The sequence below is a fragment of the Odontesthes bonariensis genome, chromosome 4 (assembly GCF_027942865.1).
Source record: "Odontesthes bonariensis isolate fOdoBon6 chromosome 4, fOdoBon6.hap1, whole genome shotgun sequence".
NCBI classification, from domain to species: Eukaryota; Metazoa; Chordata; class Actinopteri; order Atheriniformes; family Atherinopsidae; genus Odontesthes; species Odontesthes bonariensis.
Genome location: NC_134509.1, coordinates 1677189 through 1699458, shown reverse-complemented (window position 1 = coordinate 1699458; position 22270 = coordinate 1677189). Strand labels below are relative to the sequence as shown.

General features: G+C 46.2%; 1 protein-coding gene across 1 annotated transcript; it reads right to left on the bottom strand.

Moving 5' to 3' along the window:
- Positions 1-1088: 1088 nt before the first annotated feature.
- On the bottom strand, positions 1089-21785 carry LOC142378203 (NLR family CARD domain-containing protein 3-like). Its single transcript, XM_075462462.1, has 10 exons — positions 21715-21785; positions 21059-21169; positions 19646-19724; positions 18913-19195; positions 18663-18746; positions 13749-15609; positions 13482-13655; positions 3483-3644; positions 2692-2738; positions 1089-2565 (listed from the first exon to the last, which is right to left on the bottom strand). Exons 2-10 carry the CDS (start codon positions 21124-21126, stop codon positions 2024-2026), a joined length of 3300 nt encoding a protein of 1099 aa, XP_075318577.1. The 5' UTR covers positions 21127-21169; positions 21715-21785; the 3' UTR covers positions 1089-2023.
- Positions 21786-22270: the final 485 nt, after the last annotated feature.

The window sequence follows — 22270 nt, the reverse complement described above, 5'->3', positions numbered from 1 at the left end:
CCTGAATTCATGTGTGAATGATGATATAGTTGAGTTAGTGAACGTATCAGTGGTTTTACAGAAACATGAGTCGACCTGCTGATGTCCTGTTTGTCCAACATTAAATATCCATTCTTACTGTTGCCTTAAATGGTCAGATTTTTATAATAAAAGTAAAATATGTCAAATATTCTAAAATAGAAATATAATACCTAAATATATTCAGATAAATACTCAATATTTTCCAAAAAAAAGTAAAAAACACGACTGAGATAAAGAGTAAAAATTAGAGAAAAGGACAGACAAAATTTCACCAACTTTGAACTTTAATCAATCAATCAATCTTTATTTATATAGCGCATTTCATACCACAGGCAACTCAATGTGCTTTACATAAAGACATAAAAAATACAACACAGAAATACAGGTAAATAAAAACATTAATTTTAGTTAACAGTAAGATTGGTATAACTATAACAGAGCAAAAGTAAATTTAGCTAATAGTAAGATTAATATAACTATAACAGGTAATTTGAGTAAACTAACAAAAGCTAACAAACATGGATAAACTTTCCTGTAAGAGGAAGCATTTAAAAATATAGCTAATAACAGAACGGTTGATATAATGAATGATAACAGATCTTCAATATATGAATATGACTAAGTTTGCCTCCTACTGAAGCATTAATAAGATCAGAATCATGGATAAGCTTTCCTCTAAGAGGGAGCATTTAAAAAGCCGTTCAATGGTCCATAAATTAAAGGGGACTTGGGTAAAAAACTTTATTCTGAGAGGAAATATTAAGGTTTATACAGTGATAATAGGTCCTAATAAACCATTTGAATATAACTAAGTTTTCCTCTCAGTGAAGCGTTAATGAGATCATTTGAGTAAACTAATAAAAGCTCACAAACATGGATAAACTTTCCTCTAAGAGGAAGTATTTAAAAAAAATATATAACTAATAACAGAACGGTTGATATAATGAATGATAACAGATCTTCAATATATGAATATGACTAAGTTTAAACTAAGTTTAATGAATAAAATTATCAGATAAAAACATGAAAAATGAACATTGTGATGAATAATGAAGCAAAAAGTCCCATTTCTGAGATGAAAAATCTATAATTCAATCAATAATTCACCAGGTGAAAATGTCAGAAAGTCTGAATAAAGACAGAATGAGCCAAACAGACTAACAGTGAAACACTGGCAGGATTCTGATGCTGAACATCAGGAACTTTCAATCCAAAGCAGATGTTGTGGACTGTTAAAGTCTGTAGAAACAGGACGGTGGCTGCTGGGGGACAAAAAGCTGCTCTGAGTTAAAGAAAGGATGCTGCTGGGCTCTTCTCCTCTCCCTCTCCAGCCGGGAGGAAGAGGTGATCCAAAGTGAGGAGTGTGGCAGCGCCTCCTTTAAACTCTGTGGGCAGGCCCTCATGCTCATGCAAATGTTGTTTGTAAAGGATCATTTCAGTCCTCTGTGTGAGCGTTCAACAGCAACATTCAGCAACATTCTGCCATCAGAAAGCAGCTCCAGTCCAGGTGTCCTTTCATCATCTAACAGGAAGTGAAAGTGAAGAAACATCAGGATGAACCCCGGCTGCTCACCAGACTTCTGCTCATTGCAGCAGAATCAGTGAAGATCTGTCAGCAGGTTGGAATTCATCTGGGCTGATGCAGCTCAGTGATTCCTCTCTGATGTCACAGTTTGTCACATGTGCAGCAAACTAACTGCAGCTGACATCAGCTGAATGGGCTCAGCTGAAGTGAGCTGCAGAGAAACACAACCTGCTGATACTCAGTGTGAAGCTCTGACTGGAAACACACAGAAAAACAACATCCTGGAAGAATGGCAGCTTCCATCTTTAAAGGACCGGAAGAGGAAGAAGTTTCCAAGGAATCATTCAGAAGAGTTTCAAACAGAAACTGACTGAGTCCATGAATCTGAAAAGGTGTTTCTGAGTGAAAGAGACAGACATGAACAGACTGAACTATCTGTTCAGCAGGGATTCTCTGACAGGAGGACACTCTGTATACTCAGCACAGAGACAACCAGCAATCAGTTGTCAGGACTGTAAACCCAGGATGCAGAGGTTCTTCAGTGAATGTGGTGCTGATGGTGTGGAGGTGGATCAGTGTGTCAGAGGAGACTCTGTAGAAGGACAGAGTGCCAGAGGGACGGTCCACATACACTGCTGCTCTGTTGCAGGGGGGGGAGGAGGAGGAGGAGATGTATGTTTCTCTGTTATTGTGCCTGATAGAGTAACCTCCATAGTAATCATCCCCAGAGCACCTCAGACTCCAGGACTGATCATTACATCCAAACAAACAGTCTCTGTCTCCTCTCCTGCTGATTCCTCTGTAACTCACTGATAATTCAACTCCTCGTCTCCACTCGACCTCCCAGTAACAGCGACCAGTCAGAACATTTCTACACAGCAGGTGAGGCCAGCCATCAAACCTGTCTGGATGATCAGGATATGACTGATCCTCCATCACCCATGACACCTTCCTGTTGTTGTCAGACAGTTTCAGTCTCCTGCTCACTGTGTTTGTGTCGATTGTGAGTTGGCAGGAATCTGATGGAGAGAACAAACACAGTCCAGCTGCAGTTATTGATCTATCATCTGTTCACTGTGATCAATGAGTGATGTGACAGTGTGAAGATGGCTGGATGTCATGAATCAGATGAAGAACACACTCACACTTCCTCAGCCCTGGTGTCAGCCATCGTTCTCCAGCAGGCTCCACCCTGAAAGCAGGAGGGGGGTCAGAGCAGCATCAAACATGGACATTACATGGCTCTCACACACACTGTTCTACACTGAGAAAGGAACAGTCCAACATCTGGACTCATCCACTGGAATGGAGCATCTGGAAACTAGAATGAAAGCTGTCTGATCAGCACTGACACCAACAAACTGCTTCTTTCAGCCATCTGCTCCTGATCTGAGCCAGAGCTGCAACCTTCTGTCGGCCCTAAAGCTTTTACATCTGATCCACTCTTTTAACCTCAGTCAGTGAAAGAGGCTACACACTCCAAAGGTCACACCTTAGACTCTCACATTTCCAATGCTGACTCTGCATTTACATTTTGCAACGCCTTTAATTCTGCGTCCTCAGCCCACTTTGAACCACAGGCACTATTGCAGTTGTATAATGAACATTTCCTTTCTATCCTTCACCAAATCATCCCATTTAAATCCAGGTAACAAACATCTAGTAATACCCCTCAGACCAAACTGAATCAACCCTGACCAACAGACACTTCTCACTGTTGTTCCTGCAGATGTTCTCCTTGGAGAGCTCAAACACCTGCTGTTTCTGTCCAACCAGTGTTTCTGCTGAGCAAAGGAAACAGGCTCCTACATGTGTGATTGTTCATGTAACACTCAGCAGGAAGCAGAAGCACAGGGCTGAGTGCAGCACAGAGAACATGTTCCCTGCTCTTCCTCCTCTGTCAGACACTGTGAGGCTGCAGCAGGCCTCTCCATACCTGAGTTTGTGTGGATCCTTCAGTGCAGCCCTCAGCAGCTTCCCTCCTGAGGCTCCTGGATGGTTGTAGCTCAGGTCCAGCTCTCTCAGATGGGAGGGGTTGGAGGTCACAGCTTCAGCCAGAGAAGCACAGCCTTCCTCTGTGATCAGACAGCCTGACAGGCTGCAGACACAGAGCAACAACTGGTGTCTGTTTCATTTTATTCATACAAGTTTCTCACATCCATCCATCCATTTTCTAAACCTGCTTAATCCAACTAAGGATCATGGGGGGCTGGAGCCTATCCCAGCTGTCATTGGTTAAGAGGCCAGCAGGTCGCCAGTCCATCACAGAGACAAACAACCATGCACCAACTTTCTTACATGTTAAATCAATTTTGTAGGAGCTTTTTGTAGAGTTAGTTTTTGTTTTTTGGTTCTAGTTGTAAATTTAATTTGCTAATTATGAGTAACTTTATTTGAATAATTTCAGTGCTTTATTTAGATTAGATTTTTCTTGCTAATATTCTTCATTAGTTATTTGTTTTGAATATTTTGTTAATTGGGTCACACTGGGCACCTGAGTCTATTTATGTAGGTAGGCACCTGGAGTACCAGCATGCACTGGGGTGGGCCAATGGTTTTTACCAGGGAAAGGGAGAGAGCAGTAGGTTTTCTTTGTTCTTTTGTTTGTTTTATTATTTTGGAAATAAATCATCAGAAAAACGCAAGAATTCATTTTTGGACATTCATCTTCTTTTGCCTGCATTAAACCACATCCCCATGGTGCATCAGTGGTCTTTTGATTTTGTTTGGTTTAAGTTTAATTTGTTTTTAATGGACAAATGGCCACTACAAATTTAAATCAGGAACTGTTGATAATGTAGCTTCATTAAATGTAATGAGTTTCAACAACAAACCATTTTATTCAGTTGATGTGATTATTTACAGTTAAATGTAACAGATGTTATTGCATCACAGAGACTGTATGAAGCTGAAACAGCAGAGAATCCTGACCTGAGAGCTTCCAGGTCACAGTTTAAATCAGGTTAAATCAGTCGCTGCAGCTGTGTCCGTCAAACACAAATAAGCCAATAGGAATGCCCCCATCGAAAGCCCACCCACCAGGCAGGTTTGTGTCAGAACCGCAAACAAAAATCAGGGAGCGCAAACGAGAAAGCTGGAGACGTAATCAAAGAAAACGACAACAACCAAAACTGAGAAGGAGGCGAAGGCAAATATTTTACACAATTTCAGTTTTTTTTATTGCAATCATGTATTTTTTGTTTGAATTTGTTTTTTTTGTTTGACTTTTTTAAATTTAGTTTTTGAATTGATATATTTTGCTTGCTCTTATAAAAGTCTTCTTTACACTTATTGACACAAAATAAACTCCATATTCGCGCATGCGCCGTTCGAGTAGTAATGCCAACAGAGTCACACCTGTGACATGTCGTTTGCGCCCCCCCCCCTGGACTCACAGCTTCAGGTTGGTGGTATGATACGCACACTTCAGCTTGGCTACTTAAGGTTAGCCTCTCCGGCTGTTGTTGCACTGTGATTTGTAACGGTAGCGCCTTAACCTACCGCTTTTTCAGTTCTGAAGCTGAGCTAAACAGTTGATTGTTTAGCTCTGAACTGAGCTATTGCTTTGATCGGTTACAGGGCGTCTCGCCCCCTCTCCCGATATTAAACAGCTGATTGTTTAGCTCTGAACTGAGCTATTGCTTTGATCGGTTACGGGGCGTCTCGCCCCCTCTCCCGATATTAAACAGCTGATTGTTTAGCTCTGAACTGAGCTATTGCTTTGATCGGTTACGGGGCGTCTCGCCCCCTCTCCCGATATTAAACAGCTGATTGTTTAGCGGTGAACTGAGCTATTCCTTTGATCGGTTACGGGGCGTCTCGCCCCCTCTCCCGATATTAAACAGCTGATTGTTTAGCGGTGAACTGAGCTATTCCTTTGATCGGTTACAGGGCGTCTCGCCCCCTCTCCCGATATTAAACAGCTGATTGTTTAGCTCTGAACTGAGCTACCTGCAGTAACATCTGAGCTTTGTTTGCCTTAATCGGTTATGGTGGCGTCTCGCCCCCTCTCTCCCGATATTAAACAGCTGATTGTTTATTTCCCTAAACTGAGCTACCTGCTGTAGCCTCTAAGTTTGATTTCTTTATTTGGTGACGGTGGCGTCTCGCCCCCTCTCCCAATTCTGGCCTAAGGCTTATTCAGTTTTAAGACTGGGCTACCTGTGGTAGCATCTGAGTCTGATTTCTTTATTTGGTGAAGGCAGCGTTTCGCCCCCTCTCCCAATTTTAGCCAACGGCTTATTCAGTTTTAGACTGGGCTGCCTGTGGTAGCATCTCAGTTTTACTTGCTTTAATTGGTGACGGTAGCGTCTCGCCCCCTCTCCCAATTTTAGCCAGCTGATTATTCAGTTTTGAATGGCTACCTGTGGTAGCATCTGAGTTTGATTGCTTTAATCGGTGACGGTGGCGTCTCGCCCCCTCTCCCGATTTTAGCCAACCGCTTATCCGGTGTTAGAGTGAGCTACCTATGGTAGCATCTGAGTTTTGATTGCTTTAATTGGTGACGGTGGCGTCTCGCCCCTCTCCCGATTTTAGCTGATATCTCACTCTATTTTGCGCTGAGCTTTAATTGGTGACGGCTGCGTTTTCGCCCCCTCTCCCGATTTTAGCTAATATATCATTATTTTGTGCTGAGCTTTAATTGGTGAAGGCAGCGTCTCGCCCCCTCTCCCAATTTTAGCTGGCCGCTTATTCAGTTTTAGTTGAGCTACCTGTAAGGTAGCATCTATGTTTGATTGCTTTAATTGGTGAAGGCAGCGTTTTCGCCCCCTCTCCCGATTTTAGCTGATATCTCACTCTATTAGAAAGAAGCTTGAGAGTAAACTGCACAGGAACAATATCAGAGATGTGTGGTCAGGAATGAAGAAGATCACAGGCCTCAAGCAGAGGGAGGATCGGATGGATGGAAGTCTGGACAGAGCAAATGAGCTGAACACATTCTTCAACAGGTTCAGTTCAGGAACAAGCTCACCATCCTCCCATCCTGTTCCCAGCCAAAGAGACATCCCATCCTCCTCTGACCCACAGCTTTCCTGTAACATCTCCACCTCCACCTCAGTCATGGATTCTTCTGCTTCCACTAGTTTGTCATCAACCCAATCAGGAGATGCTGCTGTCTCCTTTGCCTCCCCCTCCCACTTTTCTGTTTCTAGAAGTCAGGTGAAGAGGCAGTTGGAAAGACTGAACCGGAACAAGGCTGCAGGTCCAGATGGTGTCAGCCCCCGAGTCCTGAAGGCCTGTGCAGAGCAGCTCTGTGGGATTCTGCTACACCTTTTCAACCTTAGCTTGACCCAAGAGAAGGTACCACTGTTGTGGAAGACATCCTGTCTGGTTCCGGTACCAAAGAAAACTCACCCTTCAGATATCAATGACTACAGACCTGTTGCACTGACATCCCACATCATGAAGGTCCTGGAGAGACTCCTGTTGACCCAACTGTGTAAGCAAACCAGCACATATCAGGACCCCCTGCAGTTTGCTTATCGCCATGGAGTTGGAGTTGAAGACGCTATCATACACCTGCTTCAACAAACCCACTGTCATCTGGATAAAGCAGGCAGCACTGTGAGGATCATGTTCTTTGATTTCTCCAGTGCATTTAACACAATCCAGCCTGATCTGCTTCGTCTGAAACTCCAGAAGACTCAGGTGGAGGCCTCAACAATCACCTGGATTAATGACTACCTGACAAACAGACCACAGTTTGTCAGACTGAAGAATTGTGTGTCTAACCAGGTGATCAGCAGCACAGGAGCACCACAGGGGACTGTACTCTCACCATTCCTTTTCACTCTGTACACTTCAGACTTCCAGTACAAGTCAGACTCCTGTCATCTACAGAAATATTCAGATGACTCTGCAGTTGTCGGGTGTATCAGAGATGGACAAGAAGCTGAGTACAGAGAGCTGGTGGACCGCTTTGTGGCATGGTGTGGGAACAATCATCTCATCTTGAATGTTAGTAAAACAAAGGAGATGATTGTAGATTTCAGGAGAAACAAGGTCAGATCAAACCCTGTTTCCATCATGGGAGAAGAAGTGGAGGTGGTTGAGGAATATAAATACCTTGGTGTTCATGTGGACAACAGACTGGACTGGAGACACAACAGTGAAGCAATCTACAAGAAAGGACAGAGCAGACTGTACTTCTTGAGGAAGCTAAGGTCCTTCAAGGTTTGCAACAAGATGTTGCAGATCTTCTACAAGTCTGTTGTTGAGAGCGTCATTTCCTCTTGCGTCATCTGTTGGGGCAGCAGCATCAAAACCAGGGACCTAAAAAGACTCAACAACCTGATAAGGAAGGCTGGTTCTGTTCTGGGGACGACTGTGGAACCTCTGGAGACAATAATGCAAAGAAGGATTTTGCATAAAATCAAGAGAATTATGGACAACCCTGAACATCCTCTCCATGAGACTGTTATCAGAAAACAGAGTCTCTTCAGTCAAAGGCTTCTTCAGTTTGGATGCAAAACGGACCGCTACAGGAAATCTTTCCTGCCCACAGCCATCAGCATCTATAATAACTCTTTGATTTAATTGAGCTACATCAACATTTAATTTATAAGTATTTTTGAATTGAATTGAATTTGAATTTGAATTTTGCGCTGAGCTTTAATTGGTGACGGCTGCGTTTTCGCCCCCTCTCCCGATTTTCGCTAATATATCATTATTTTGTGCTGAGCTTTAATTGGTGAAGGCAGCATCTCGCCCCTCTCCCAATTTTAGCCGGCCGCTTATTCAGTTTTAGTTGAGCTACCTGTAAGGTAGCATCTATGTTTGATTGCTTTAATTGGTGAAGGCAGCGTTTTCACCCCCTCCCCCGATTTTAGCTAATATCTCACTCTATTTTGTGCTGAGCTTTAATTGGTGACGGCAGCGTTTTCGCCCCCTCTCCCGATTTTGGCTAACCGCTTATTTGGTTTTGGAGTGAGCTACCTGTGGTAGCATCTCAGTTTGATTGCTTTAATTGGTGATGGCTGCGTTTTCGCCCCCTCTCCCAGTTTCTGGTTTGTCGTCCTGTATTCTGGACGTAGCTGACAGTGTCAGCTCCTCTGTTCTTTCTGCCTGCGGTTGGACTCGGGTCAGTTTCGAACATTGATGGCTCCCACTGTTGTGTGGATTGTGGGACCGTGCTTCAGGCAGATGATGGCAACCTGTGCCCTGCCTTCCTTTGACGTGATCACCTGGTGGGGACCCTATCAGATAATTCCTGCATGAACTGTGGTTACATGCCCCGTGCCGTGTGGGTGACTCGGCTGGCCCGATTGCGCCCCGAGGTTGGCAATGACTTCCCACCTTCTGGGAAGGTGACCCTCCCTAGGCGCTCGAAGCGCCGGAATGAGGCCACAGCCTCTGTGGCTCCTCCTAAGAAGAGTCGAGCCAAGTCTGATCAGGGCCTTTCCACGAGAGTTGAGCGTTTGTCTGCAGAACTGACAGAAGTGAAATCCCTTCTTCAGGCACGCCAGCTGGATCCTTCGCTGGTTGGATCCTCTTCTCCACCCATGCCAGAGTTGGCTTCGGAGGTGGATGTGTCGTCTTTGGCTGCCTCTGCCCCTCACTTTAAGAGTGAGGAAGGGGCGCAGTCGTGAGAGACTGACTCACTTTCTTCGTCTCATAGTGCAGCTGGTGGGTTGAGTGGCAGCTCTATGCGGGACGTCATGCATATGGCATTGAGGCAGCTGCAGTTGGACGTCCCGCAGGTGGAAGAGTCCGCTCCTGGAAGTGCCTTTTTCAGGCGCAGACGGGCCCCTTCTGTCTCTGAGTTACGCGCTTGTTGGCGGAACTAGAGCCTTTCACGCCCCTCCACAGATGGCCGCGTGTCGGCGGCTTTACATGAGTCGGTTAAGGCAGGCTTGGATCTTATGCCTGCGGTTGTACCTGAGGTGGCCACACTATGATGTCACCAAATGAGGCTCTGCATCGTGATGTGCCACAAACTCTGGCCGCCGCCCCATCAAGGGCCATGGGGACGGACGATGAGGCCACCAGGCCAATCGTCGAATTTTTTTCCAATCAGCAGCTCAGTATTGGGCTACTCATGCTGGGGATCCATGGGTGGTTCCCACCCTTACCTCGGGTTACCGGCTACAATCCCAACGGCGGCCTCGCATGTCACGCCGGGTCAGGGTGACCATAATCACCGACCCGGTGTAAGCTCAAGCACTGGACCAGGAGCTTTCTGCCCTCCTGGCCAAGGATGCAATAGAGACAATTGATCCTCTGCAGCAACCCAGAGGCTACTATTTTGGGTCCCAGGGGGACTGAATCGATATCTAAAGGTGCTGCCTTTTCACAGGCTCACGACGGCAGAGGTTCTTCGGACTGTTACGAGGGACAAATGGTTTCCCTCAACAGATCTGACGGACGAGTACTTTTCATGTACCTCTTGCGGCAGAGCATCGCCGTTTTTCTCCAATGCCCCCGTTTGGCCTCTCTCTCTCCCCGAGGGTGTTCACTCGGAGTGTAAAAGCAGACCTTTCCCCTCTGCGGAATGAAGGCTCTTCCATACCTCGACGATTGGCTTCTGCACCCCATCCCGGGCGCATGCTTCTCGTGATACGAGTCGTCTGCTTGATCATGTGTCCCAGTTGGGCCTCCAGGCCACCTTGGAGACGAGCTGCCTGACCCCATCTCAGACAACCACTTTTCTTGGGGTGTCTCCGGATTGACCTTCCATGAGGGCTTACCCATCTGCTCAAGGGTGAACGATATACTCCGGTGGGTCAGTCGATTCAGGCTGGGCCGGCAGTTTCCGTACGTCGCCTCCCTGCGGCTACTGGGCAACTGGCGCCGGTCGCTCGGGTTGTGCCCTTAGGTCTGCTGTCACTGCGCCCTAACACATACATATACTGGAGCTGCGTGCTGTGCATCTGGCTCTCAGACACCTTTTTCCCACCTGAAGGGGAATTATGTTCTGATTCGGTCAGACAACGCCTCTACGGTCTACCACCTCAACCATCGAGGTGGCACCAGGTCAGCGCGGCTTCTGGAAGTGTCAAGAGATCTCCTGGAATGGGCCTCTCCTCGCCTGTCCACCCTGCAGGCAGTGTTCTTACCAGGGTGGCACAACCACGTCGCAGACTCTCTTTCCCGCCAGGCGACTGCTCCGGGAAGAGTGGTCCCTTCACAGCGACTTAGTGCTCAGGATCTGGGACTTCTTCGCCGCAGAGGAATCGACTCGATGTCCTCGATGCAATTCCCTTAAGGGGGCTTCAGGTGCATTGGCTCATCCCTGGCCAAGGGTCCTCCTGTATGCTTTCCACCCCTGTCTCTGATTGGCCTACTCTTCGGCGGGTTGCAGAGGAGGGCCAAGAGAGGTTGCTAGGGGCTCCGTGTTGGCCAGCACGGCCATGGTTCCCGCTCCGGCAGGGTCTGTCACGGCATCCCGTGGTGTCTTCCAACCAGAAGGGATTTTGCTGTCCCAGTTGGGACTGCTATGGTACCCCAGTCCTCAACGCCTCCGACTGTGGGTGTGGCCGCTGGGCGGCCTGTGCAGCTGCTGACAGGATATTTGGGTTCCGGTAGACGCACCCTTTTGAGTGCCTGGGCACCCTCGACTCGCCAGTGCTGTGAAGACAGGTGGCGGCTGTTTTCCCAGTGGTGTTCTGCCCGCAATGGTGATCCACTCACCTGTGCAGTGCCCACTATCCTGGAGTTTCTCCAGTCTCTTCTTGATAGGGGCCGCTCTCCTTCAACACTTAAGGTGTAGGTAGCGGCGACATCATCTACTCATGCTGGCTTTGAGGGCTGTACCATGGGGAGCCCTATTCCAGTTTCTCTTTTCTTGCGTGGTGCGCGTAGGTTGCACCCGCCGATGGTTCCGCGGGCACCAGTTTTGGATCTGCCCTTGGTTCTTAAAGCTCTGTGCCACTCTCCATTCGAGCCTTTGGCACAGGCAGACCTCAGGTGGCTCTCATGTCAGACTGCCTTTTTGTCGGCTGCTGTCTTCTCTAAGAGAGTCAGTGAGCTACATGCTCTTTCTGTCAGCCCCTCCTGTTTCAGATGGGGTACTGATGGCTCTGGTGTTACCTTGTGGCCAAACACTGCACTCCTGCATAAAGATTTATCTCGTTGTCATTGCAACAGGCCATTGAGATTGGCACGATTTCAGCCTGTGTCAGAGGGAACGGCCGATGGGTCTCAGTCGTTGTGCCCAGTGAGGGCACTGGAAGCATACATTGCAGCCACTGCTGCTATACAACGCTCAGACCAACTGTTCTTGTGTCACGGAGGCCCTGGGTTGGGTTGTCCTCCTTCCAAGCAACGCCTCTCCCATTGGATCGTGGGCGTCATCTGCCACGCCTACGCTGCGGGACGCTGCTCCCCACTCGTTGGCATGAAGGCGCACTCTACCAGGTGCGTCTCCGCTTCCTGGGCAGCCTTGAGAGGGGTCTGATGGAAGCAATATGTGCGGTGGCATCATGGGCTTCCCCGAGCACGTTCACCCGATTTTACGGGGTTAATGTGGCCTCCCCTCATCCTCTGGATCAGGTTCGGCGGCGAGGGTCCTCTGAGCCTTCTCAATGAGGTATTTGCTCTGGATTCCTCGTGACGCCGCTGGTATTAGTCATTCAGTGCTTTCAGCACCGCCTCTGGCGGTCAGTAGGGATGAAATAGAACGAAAGTTACGTATGTAACTACGGTTCTATGAATCCCGGATGACCGCCAGAGCTTCTCTGTCACTCAGAATCCTTGCATTTCGCGAGAAGATTCTGTAGGAACAGAGTGACGGATGACGTCAGGCTATATAGCCTCTGATTGATCATCCGACATGTCACAGGTGTGACTCTGTTGGCATTACTACTCGAACGGCGCATGCGCGAAGGGACATTCAGTGCTTTCAGCACCGCCTCTGGCGGTCATCCGGGATTCATAGAACCGTAGTTACATACTTAACTTACGATGCTTTAACATGAAACAAAAACACATGCAGAGTGACATCTAAAAGGTTGTGGATCCATTTTTACATGTGAAACGTGTTTTGCACATCTGTGAATCTCTTTCTGTCAGTGTGTGACATGTAATCTGTTACTTTGCTCCGACTGTTTTGTGTCATTTTAGTGCAGCTGATCTGCAGAGAAGATGCACCGATGTGAGGTGCAGTTCGTAACTAGAGCAGCAGGTGGCAGCATTCCCCACATGAGCTGACAGAACTGCAGTCTGAACTGAGAGAAGGAACAAGAGTCTCTGCAGCACCTGGATCCAAACAACAGGAACATCAAGGAGAAGGACGACGGCCGGGTTTCAACCAGGAGAAGAAACACAAGGTGGAACATCTTTATTTCACCCAACACTCGTCTTCTTCTTGTCAGTTGAACAAAGGACTGAACTTTATTTCTGTTTATCGTAGGGACCACTTTAGAGTTTGGGCTGACCTCCTCATTCATTTTGAATCAGTGGGTGTGTCCAAACCTTTGACTGTTGCTGTATTACACCTTCCTGTCAGAGGTGTTGAGGCACAGAGTCTGAAAACGTGCTTGAAGTGATTCTTGAATGCTGCTGTCTGAAAATGAATGATTTTCTCATATTTTTCACAAATCAAAGCTGGTTTTTCATCATAACATGTTAGTTTATGTCCTAAACTGGCTTAACTGCGCTTGTTTTCAAAGGATAACAGGAAATTATTTCCCCTCATGATTATCAAACATCTGGGCATCAGGCCAGCATCTGTAGACGGCATCTTCACAGCTGCAGCGACTGATTTAACCTGAAAATAGTTGTTTTTTATGTCTATTTCAAAGGTTATAAATAAATGTTTCAGCCAGAGTTCATATGTGTGTGTGTGTGTGTGTGTGTGTGTGTTCAGACTACATCAGAGGAAAGTGACACAGGTCTGGAGATATTTTACTTTGTGATTTTAAACATCTCTGAAAATGTAACAGATGTTATTGCGTCACAGAGACTGTATGAAGCTGAAACAGCAGAGAATCCTGACCTGAGAGCTTCCAGGTCACAGTTTGGACTCTTCAGTCCATCAGACAGCTGCTTCACTCCTGAATCCTGCAGCTTGTTGTTACTCAGGTCCAGTTCTGTCAGGCTGGAGGACTGGGAGCTGAGAGCTGAGGACAGAGCTGCACAGCTTCTCTCTGAGAGGTTACAGCCGCTCAGTCTGAGGAGGGAATAATGAGATAAATCTGGGACTTTCTCTGCTATAGAAACAGCAGCAGGATATTCATACACATCCCTCTATATCTGTACTCACACAGCTTTGTTGGAGGCTTTGACCACTGGCAGCAGCCTCAGAAGAGCCTCCTCTGAAGCACGGTATTTCTTCAGGTCAAACTCATCCAGATGTTTTCCTGATGACAGTAAGATGAAGACCAGAGCTGACCACTGAGCAGGAGACAGTTTATCTGTGGAGAGACTTCCTGAACTCAGGGCCTGTTGGATCTGCTCCACCAGAGAACGATCATTCAGTTCATTCAGACAGTGGAACAGATTGATGCTTCTCTCTGCAGACAGATTCTCACTGATCTTCTTGATGTAACGGACTGTTTCCTGATTGGTCTGTGAGCTACTTCCTGTCTGTGTCAGCAGGCCTCGTAGGAGCCTCTGATTGGTCTGCAGGGAAAGACCCAGGAGGAAGCGGAGGAACAGGTCCAGGTGTCCGTTTGGACTCTCTAAGGCCTTGTTCACAGCACTCTGGTGGAGATGTTTTAGGTCTTTTTTGTATTTGAATAATTTAAACCACTTTTGTTTTTCTCCCATCAGGTTGAGTCCAGAGTTGATGAAGGTCAGATGCACATGAAGAGCAGCCAGAAACTCCTGAACACTCAGATGGATGAAGCAGAACACCTTCTCCCGGTACAGCCCTCTCTCCTTCTTAAAGATCTGTGTGAACATTGCTGAGTACACTGAGGCTGCTGAGATATCGATGCCACACTCTGTCAGGTCTGATTCATAGAAGATCAGGTTTCCCTTCTGCAGCTGCTCAAAAGCCAGTTTTCCCAGAGACTCAATCATCTTCCTGCTCTCTGGACTCCAGTGTGGATCTGTCGCAGCTCTTCCATCATACTTGAGCTTCTTCACTTTGGCCTGAACCACCAGGAAGTTGATGTACATCTCAGTCAGGGTGCTGGGCAGCTCTGCTCCCTCTCTGGTTTCCAACACATCCTCCAGAACTGTAGCAGTGATCCAGCAGAAGACCGGGATGTGGCACATGATGTGGAGGCTTTGGGATGTGTGGATGTGGGAGATGATCCTGCCGGCCTGCTCCTCGTCTCTGAATCTCTTCCTGAAGTACTCCTCCTTCTGAGGGTCGGTGAACCCTCTGACCTCCGTCACGCAGCTGACCAACCTTCGAGGGATCTGATTGGCCGCCGCGGGTCGTGTGGTTATCCAGAGGCGAGCGGAGCGTAACAGTTTCCCGCTGATGAGCCTCCTCAGCAGCACGCCGGCTGCAGTCGGCTTCATTACGTCCACAGGGCCGACGTCTTCAGCATGAAGGTCCAGATGAAGGCGGCTCTCATCCAGTCCGTCCAACACAAACAGCAGCTTGAATTTGCTCTTGTCGTAGTTGCTGTTTCCCGATGACTGCAGAGCGGTGAAGATGTGGTTCAGCGCCTCCTCTCTGATGTCCACGGTTTCTGGGATGCATTCATGAATGAGTTGTGCCAAACTGAACTCTCCTCCCTGCAGAGGGTTCAGCTGACGGAAGGTGAAGGGGAAGATGAGATGCACATCCTGATTGGATCTGTGTTCGGCCCAGTCCAACACAAACTTCTGCACCAGGAGGGTTTTTCCAATTCCTGCTATTCCATTGGTCAGCACAGTTTTTACGGGTCTGTATTCTCCAGAAGGATGTTTGAACATGTCTCTGGGTCTCACTGCTTTCTCCGGTTCTGCCGGCTTCCTCGCCCCCTCGATCTGTCGGACCTCGTGCTGCGTGTTCATGTGCACGTCCCACCCTGCTGTGATGTACAGCTCTGTGTAGATATCTACCAGACGCTGTTTATCCTCCGCCCAGCCTTCCCGTGCACACATGAACGTGTCCTGGAAGTTGGACTGAAGCATCTGTTGGTAAAATGTGACGGGCTGCGGCTCAGGAACTGGAACCATTAAATCTGTCTCCAACAGAAAGAAGAAAGTTTCAGTCTGAAACAAACACACCAGTTACAGGTGACTGAGCTCCTGTTAGAAGCTGGAAACACAGCATGGAAACACATTTCAAGCCAAAGTCAGAAATCCCATGAGAGCCAATCACTGAGAGGGTCTGTGTCGAAGCCACGTAGGCTCACCACTGGGGTTCCCCAAGGTTCGGTCCTGGGTCCTCTTCTTTTCTCCCTCTACACATCGCCTGTGTTCCAAACCGCACACTTCTCCTACTAACTCTCTGAGTTAGATTTTTAGTGACTTTAGATTTTTTCCAGTGTGTAGACTCTGTAAACTGTCTTTCTCACTGGAAAAAATCAAAGTCTTACCAAGTACATTTGTCTAATTTCTAGTCAAAATATCTCATTACACTTGATATAAGAAACAACTGCCTAACAAGCACCATTTCAGCCAGATATAGGGTCTTGTTTTAATACAATACATCTTGAATATCTTGTTCAATGAAAAAGTCTTGAAAACAAATTGTTTTGAGTCACATATCATATGAAACAAGCTTTTTTTGACATTTAAAGAGGTTTTTAAGCTAATGAGACAAATATACTTGGTAAGACTTTGATTTTTTTCAGTGCACTTATGATTTCTTGTGACCTGAAGTTCTTTTGCCTACCGATGTGGAACACACTTTGGCTACATTTACACTGTCACAGCACTGGCGCCACGGGGGGGCACTCGCGGGCATTGCCCCCCCATCCACGCCGGTGTGCCCTCCCTGGGTTCACTTTGACGTTTGACCGGAGATTGCCTCAAACACTGCAGTGCATGAGGGGACACGATCTAAAAGTCTTAAATAAAAAATACGTTTTTTAAGGTCTTAAAATGTCTTAAATTTCTCTGATTTTCGAAGAGTGGCATTAAATTTCATCTGGGCGGAATGAAAGAAAGATATGTCTGGAGAGAGCTTTTGTGTGTGCGCCAGTACTTCCGGTGAAAACTTCCGGTGATTTGACAGCTAAGCTAACGCGTCAGGTTAGGGCCAGTGGCCGTAAACAAAGGTTATAGCCGAGAAGAAAGATGATAATATAATGTAACTAAAAAGACAAGCTTTCTTCAGTAGCCTAATGCTTACCGATTTAGCAAGCCTAGCAGCCTCGTTGCTAATGCTAGCCGCCGTAACGTTACCAACCATACCCGACGTCAAGGAGTTGGCTGAGCAGGGGCAAGAGTATGGGGCTGGCAGAGTTAACTTCATAATGGGTGAGTGCAGGTTTCATTCACTTGTTTTCATTCTTTCACAGGATTGATTCACTTCATTGGTTTATCCGATTGCTGGCCACCGAGCCATTATGTGTCTGGGTTTGTGTGGGTTACTGATCATGGTTGTTAGCCGATAGTCAGGTTGTGTGTTGGGTGTGTATTTTTTCTATGGGTACATGCCATTGACTGAGCGGTCTGTGCTCGTTTTTTATTTTTATTTAATTAGATTGGAGATACTAATTAATACTGAGGGGGGGCTGGTCCCGGGGAAAATTGCCAGGGCCGATTTTTTTTCCCAGTCCGACCCTGAACTACATGTTCAAATGCGTTCTGATGTCGGCTCAACGGCAGTCTAAATCCACTGTGGCCGTGCGTGGGCGTTGCTGTTGTTGTTGCGCTCCTGTTTGCTCGTTGTGTGTATTAGTATTAATGACGACTAGAAAGGGGCAAACGTGATCTGGGCTTTGCGTTCAATTTATGCACCGATGATTATACAGAGTGGATTAAACTGTGCAGGCTATTCGAGATGTCTCCGAATGCCTACTTTAAAGGAAGCGTGATGTGTTTGCCAGGGCTGCCTAAACGAGTTGCCAACTGTCCCTTGAAATAATGGAATCGTCCCGTATTTAGTAACAGAAGGACAGTTCCTTATTGTGCTGAAACGGGGCCCACAATTCGGTTAAAATGCAGAAAATTGCATCTAAGAAATACCAAATTTTCTGTGGGAGGACCCCCAGACCCCCCGCTAGGGGACCCCCCTTCTCATTTAAATGCCCGTCCAATAGCTTGTCTCTGCCTGTCAGTTAAATGTTAACCAATTCCGATTTTTTGCTCTCATGTGATACAGATCGGATATGTTTTTTGACCATGTAAATAGGACAAGGACTCATGCATTTGGATATTTTGAGAACGGATACAAGACTGCTTCATATGTGGAAATTTATCAGATACGAATCGGATATGTGACAATCCGACTGCCGTGTAAACAGGCAGATCGGATATTCTTACACATTGCGTTCCACACGTCATTAAATATGCGAGGATCTGGGATCGGTCTCGCACCCAGACACTCCTCTGAACCGCTGAGGAGGCAATAATAATAATGGCCCTTTTCCTCCTTCTCTGCCTTAAAATCCTGACAATGTTGGGCGAACTTCTCATGTACCGCAACACTAGCATCACACCTATGTCAATTTCGTCCATTTGCCTCAGCAGTAGAGTTTGGTAAACACTTAAGTAGGCATGCACGATGTTTCAGGTGATAGGCAAGTGTAATCGCGTTAATCAGATATGAGTCACATTATTAAAGTATGTGTAACCACAGGTTAAAAAAAAAAAAAAAAATCGGATTTAGGCAAAAAATCAGATCTGGGCATCAAGACTTGCAGTGTAAATGAAGCCTTATTGTAAGTCGCTTTGGATAAAAGCGTCTGCAGAATGACTGTAATGTAATGTGATTTTATGTAATGTTATGTAATGTAATGTAACGTGATGTAATGTTATGTATTGCAAAGCAATGCAGTGTTGTGTTGTGTTGTGTTGTGTAATGTAATGTATGCTGCTCTGCACACATCAGTCAAAGGACGTGTCCCCAAAAACATCTCCGACATGAGCCTTCCTGAAGCAGAGAGAGCCCCAGAGCCCAGAGGCTCCATCCAGAGGGCCAGATGCTGCTCTGCCCACAGTGGTTCCTTCATACGCTGGAATCAGGGGCACTGATGCTGGGCGCTGAAGACTCAGTTAGACACACCACCGTCCTTTATTCTTTAAGGCTTTCTTTGCTACTCACCAGAAAATACAGTAGTTTTACCTTCAGTCTGAGGAAGAAGAGCCTGTGGCTGAGAGGATGAAGGTCCTCTGTTCTCTGACGACCCCTGAACATCCCAAACAGCCTCTGAAAGGCAGTTTATGTGGGTTAAACTGATGTAAACTGTTCTCTGATCAACTTTATTATTTATTTATTTTAATTTTAATATTTATTTAAATTAATTTAATTTAATTTAAATATTATTTTAATGTAGGAGTCGGTGACTCTATGAGTTTCTCTTCCTGTGACCGACCTTCTGCTCCTGAGCTGATGGCAGAAAGACTCTGCAGCAGGTCGTTCCTGTTGATCCTCTCTAACACCTTCCTGGTCACCTCCACAGCTCCAGGAAGTCTGTAGGTCTGCACCATCAGGTCCACTGTGTCCGACCTGTTTGCCGTCTCCAGTCGGTACTTTTTGATGGCCGGGAGGCCTCCAAGGCTGTCGGCCTGCTGCAGGAACCACTTGAATTTACAGAACTCCTCATCTCCCAGATCTTCCAGAGTGTTTAAGATGTCCTCTGGAGTCATCGCGGCTCCCTGATGAAGTCGGATACAAGTTAAGGTAAGTTTTTGGTTCAACTATGTACCAAGACACATCTACTCTGAGACACTCTCAGTATGTCACCCATTAAGAGAACTAATGTCCAAACTGGGATCCATGATGCTTCTGATTCTAGAGAAAAGATCGAATCTGTTTGACATTCCTGACTAACTGCAGGATCTTCTTGTAGTTTGTTGAAGGGCTTCAGTGGCTTACTGTGCAGAGCAATACAGAACTGTGTCGTCTGCATATATATCATTTTTTTTCTAGAGGATATAATGTTGTTTATATAAACTGTGAGCATGACGGGACTTAAAACCAGTGACTTAAAACTAGTGACTTAAAACCAGTGACAGGACTTAAAACCAGCACTGGTCTACAGAGTGCAGCATGGAGATGGCTGTGAGCAGAACAGATGGAAAAGTAGTTGTTGTACATGTACAGACCATAAATATGGAGTCCAGCTGTGTTTGATGCTGCTGGGCAGACGGACCACTGGGACCCTCTGAGCTCTGCTGGTCCACTCTGTGGAGGAATCATGAAGAATGAGCTCACATTGTGTCTGTCCACACAGAGACCAACACAAGGTGAAGCTCCATGAAGGGATGTGTGGATGTGAGCAGTGGATCAGAGGACTCCCTGGACATAAACAGCTTTTCCAACACTTTAACACTTTCTGAGGCCCGGGGCTAATTACCAGGATGAGGCCCTTCATATCATGTTCTGACGCATGACCTCACTGACACATCAGCGTACACAGTACCAATCTATGACAGACTACCGTTTAAAGTGAACTGGTAATATGATTTCAATTCAATTCACTTCAATTCAAGGGTAGCTTTATTATCATTGCAGTAGTGTTGACAAAGCTGACAGAATGAGGATGGGAAAACAAAATGTATCTGAATAAACCTATTGGCCTATTTGAAAATGTAGGGAAAAAGAAAGTATAAAATTGATGATTTGGTGACTTTGGCAAATCATTACAGAAAATGTAATAAAATGCATTTGCTATCAAGTTCAGCAAGTTAGGCCTAAACCACATTAACTGAACTGTTTTTTGAAAGTTACTTAATTTATAGAAATGCATCCTGTTTTTGTAAACTCATCAAAAACTATAAAACAATGTAGGGCCTATTGTATTAAACAAAGCTCAATGAAGGCCCTGGCTATGGCTCAAACGGTTTGGGCATTGAATGGTTAACTTACTCCGGGAGTAAGGCCCTGGTACATGTCCGGTTACTCACAACAAACCCCAAGCAAGAAGACAGGCAGGAATGTGTGGCATATTTGGGGTAAACTGTTTGAAATGTGCACACAAACACGCTAAAACTATTTTACACATTAATGGGGCATATTGAGGAGGCAGCCGCGGCCCGTCAGCGAAAAAAAACATGACTCACCAAGCATGCAATATCTGTTGATATATCTATTTTCTTCCCTGCCTCAGAATCAACAGGCTCATCTGCTACATTACCCACTGGTTCTTCTCCATCACTTGTTTCCTCAGTGATTGTAGCACTATTGCTAGCAGACTGGCTAGTTGGGCTGGTTAGTTGGCTAGCGGTGGTAGCTGCTACAGCAGGCTGACTACTCCACATCTTGGTTAATTTGGGTGTTTTCTGTAATAATTCTGTCGCTCTTTCCTTTTTGATTGCTTGTAATTTTCGTTTTTTTGCTCCGCTCTCGTATCCACACAATTCACTTCTACCACTGACAGAACAGTCCTTTTTAATGATGATCAAACACCTGATAAACACCAACTAACACAACCAGGATCCGTAAAGGTGGTTTGGTGATGTGAGCGCTGAGCTGGGACATGGAGGAGAGTCATGGACAGCTAGAGATGGTCACCTCACCTCTGAGCTTTGCTCTGGCTCTCATGTTCCCCACACAGAGAGGTTTCAGTGTCCTCACTCTGATCCATGCTGCTGAACTCACATCAGCTCACACACACTTTCTGCCTTCTTCTGCAGAGGAAACACACATCATTCATCTGCACAGCAACTCACATCCTCCTCTCCATCATTCGGGCTGTAAAAAGATCAGCTGCTCCTCCTCTGATTGGCTCTGATTCTCTGCCCCTTGTTAAAATGAGAAAGCTGTACTTTAGGGGGGTGAAGCTGTATTTACAGCCGTGTCTGGGCAACCTTAACTCTAGTTAGGGATGAAAGGTTGGCAAGATAAGATAATGGATAAGAACGCTCACCTCCACCCGAGGAGCGATGACGCAACAATGTGCATTATAACCGAATAGTTTTTGTCTCAGTGGTCAGAGCAGCTCTGTACCTTGTACTGTTCTGTCTTTCAAGATATTATTAAAAGCTAATCTCCTCAGTAGAGAATAACTGACTCTGTGCCTTACTAAAATTTCCACCACACCAGTTAATCAATAAGCTGATCATCGTGTAGATTTGTCTTCAAACATAAACAGATCAAAGTTTGTTCTGAAATAAGAAGTGAACATGTTCTCCAACATTACAGAGCAGAAACAAACTGGAAAGTTTGAACTTACACTTTGTTCAGAGTTGATGAAGAAGAAGCCTCTCCGCTCCACGGACCGAGACACAGGTGAGCTGTTTCCTGGAACTAATCAGAGCAGAGTTCATCTGTGATGGAGGCAGGACAGGAAGGACCGGTCCAGCCGGTGGAGTTCGTGTTGGAACACACCTCCATGTTCCTTAACAACACACTGATCTGAAAACATTTCCTCTGTCTGAATGTCTTGTTGTATCCAGCCTCTAAATTCCAGGACATTTCTCTGCTGTCTGTTGTCACGCCCATGGACTTATGTTTTTAGTTTCATGTTTTAAGTTACGTTTTTGTGTTCAGTTCATGTCCAGGTTTTGAGTTTCAGTCCATGCTTAGTTTTATAGTTGAGTCATGTCTTAGTTTCCCTGCACTCTGTTAATTAGTTCACTCACTTCACCTGTGTTATTCCCACCCAGCTGCACCTTGTCACTAATCAGAGTCCCTATTTAGTTCCCAGTCTCCCCTCTCAGTTGGCTGGATCTTTGCCATTCATGTCTTGTTACCCTCTTCCTGCCCTCCATGCCATGATACCCGTTTAC

What these genes read in the sequence shown, in the direction of transcription:
- LOC142378203 (XM_075462462.1), bottom strand. Translation starts at nt 21,126, where the DNA reads ATGGATCAGAGTGAGGACACTGAAACCTCTCTGTGTGGGGAACATGAG. An exon ending in AAAGCCTCCAACAAAGCTGT is followed by an intron (nt 13,656 to 13,748) that starts GTGAGTACAGAT and finishes TTCCCTCCTCAG; the next exon opens with ACTGAGCGGCTGTAACCTCT. An exon ending in GACACCAGGGCTGAGGAAGT is followed by an intron (nt 2,566 to 2,691) that starts GTGAGTGTGTTC and finishes TCTCTCCATCAG; the next exon opens with ATTCCTGCCAACTCACAATC.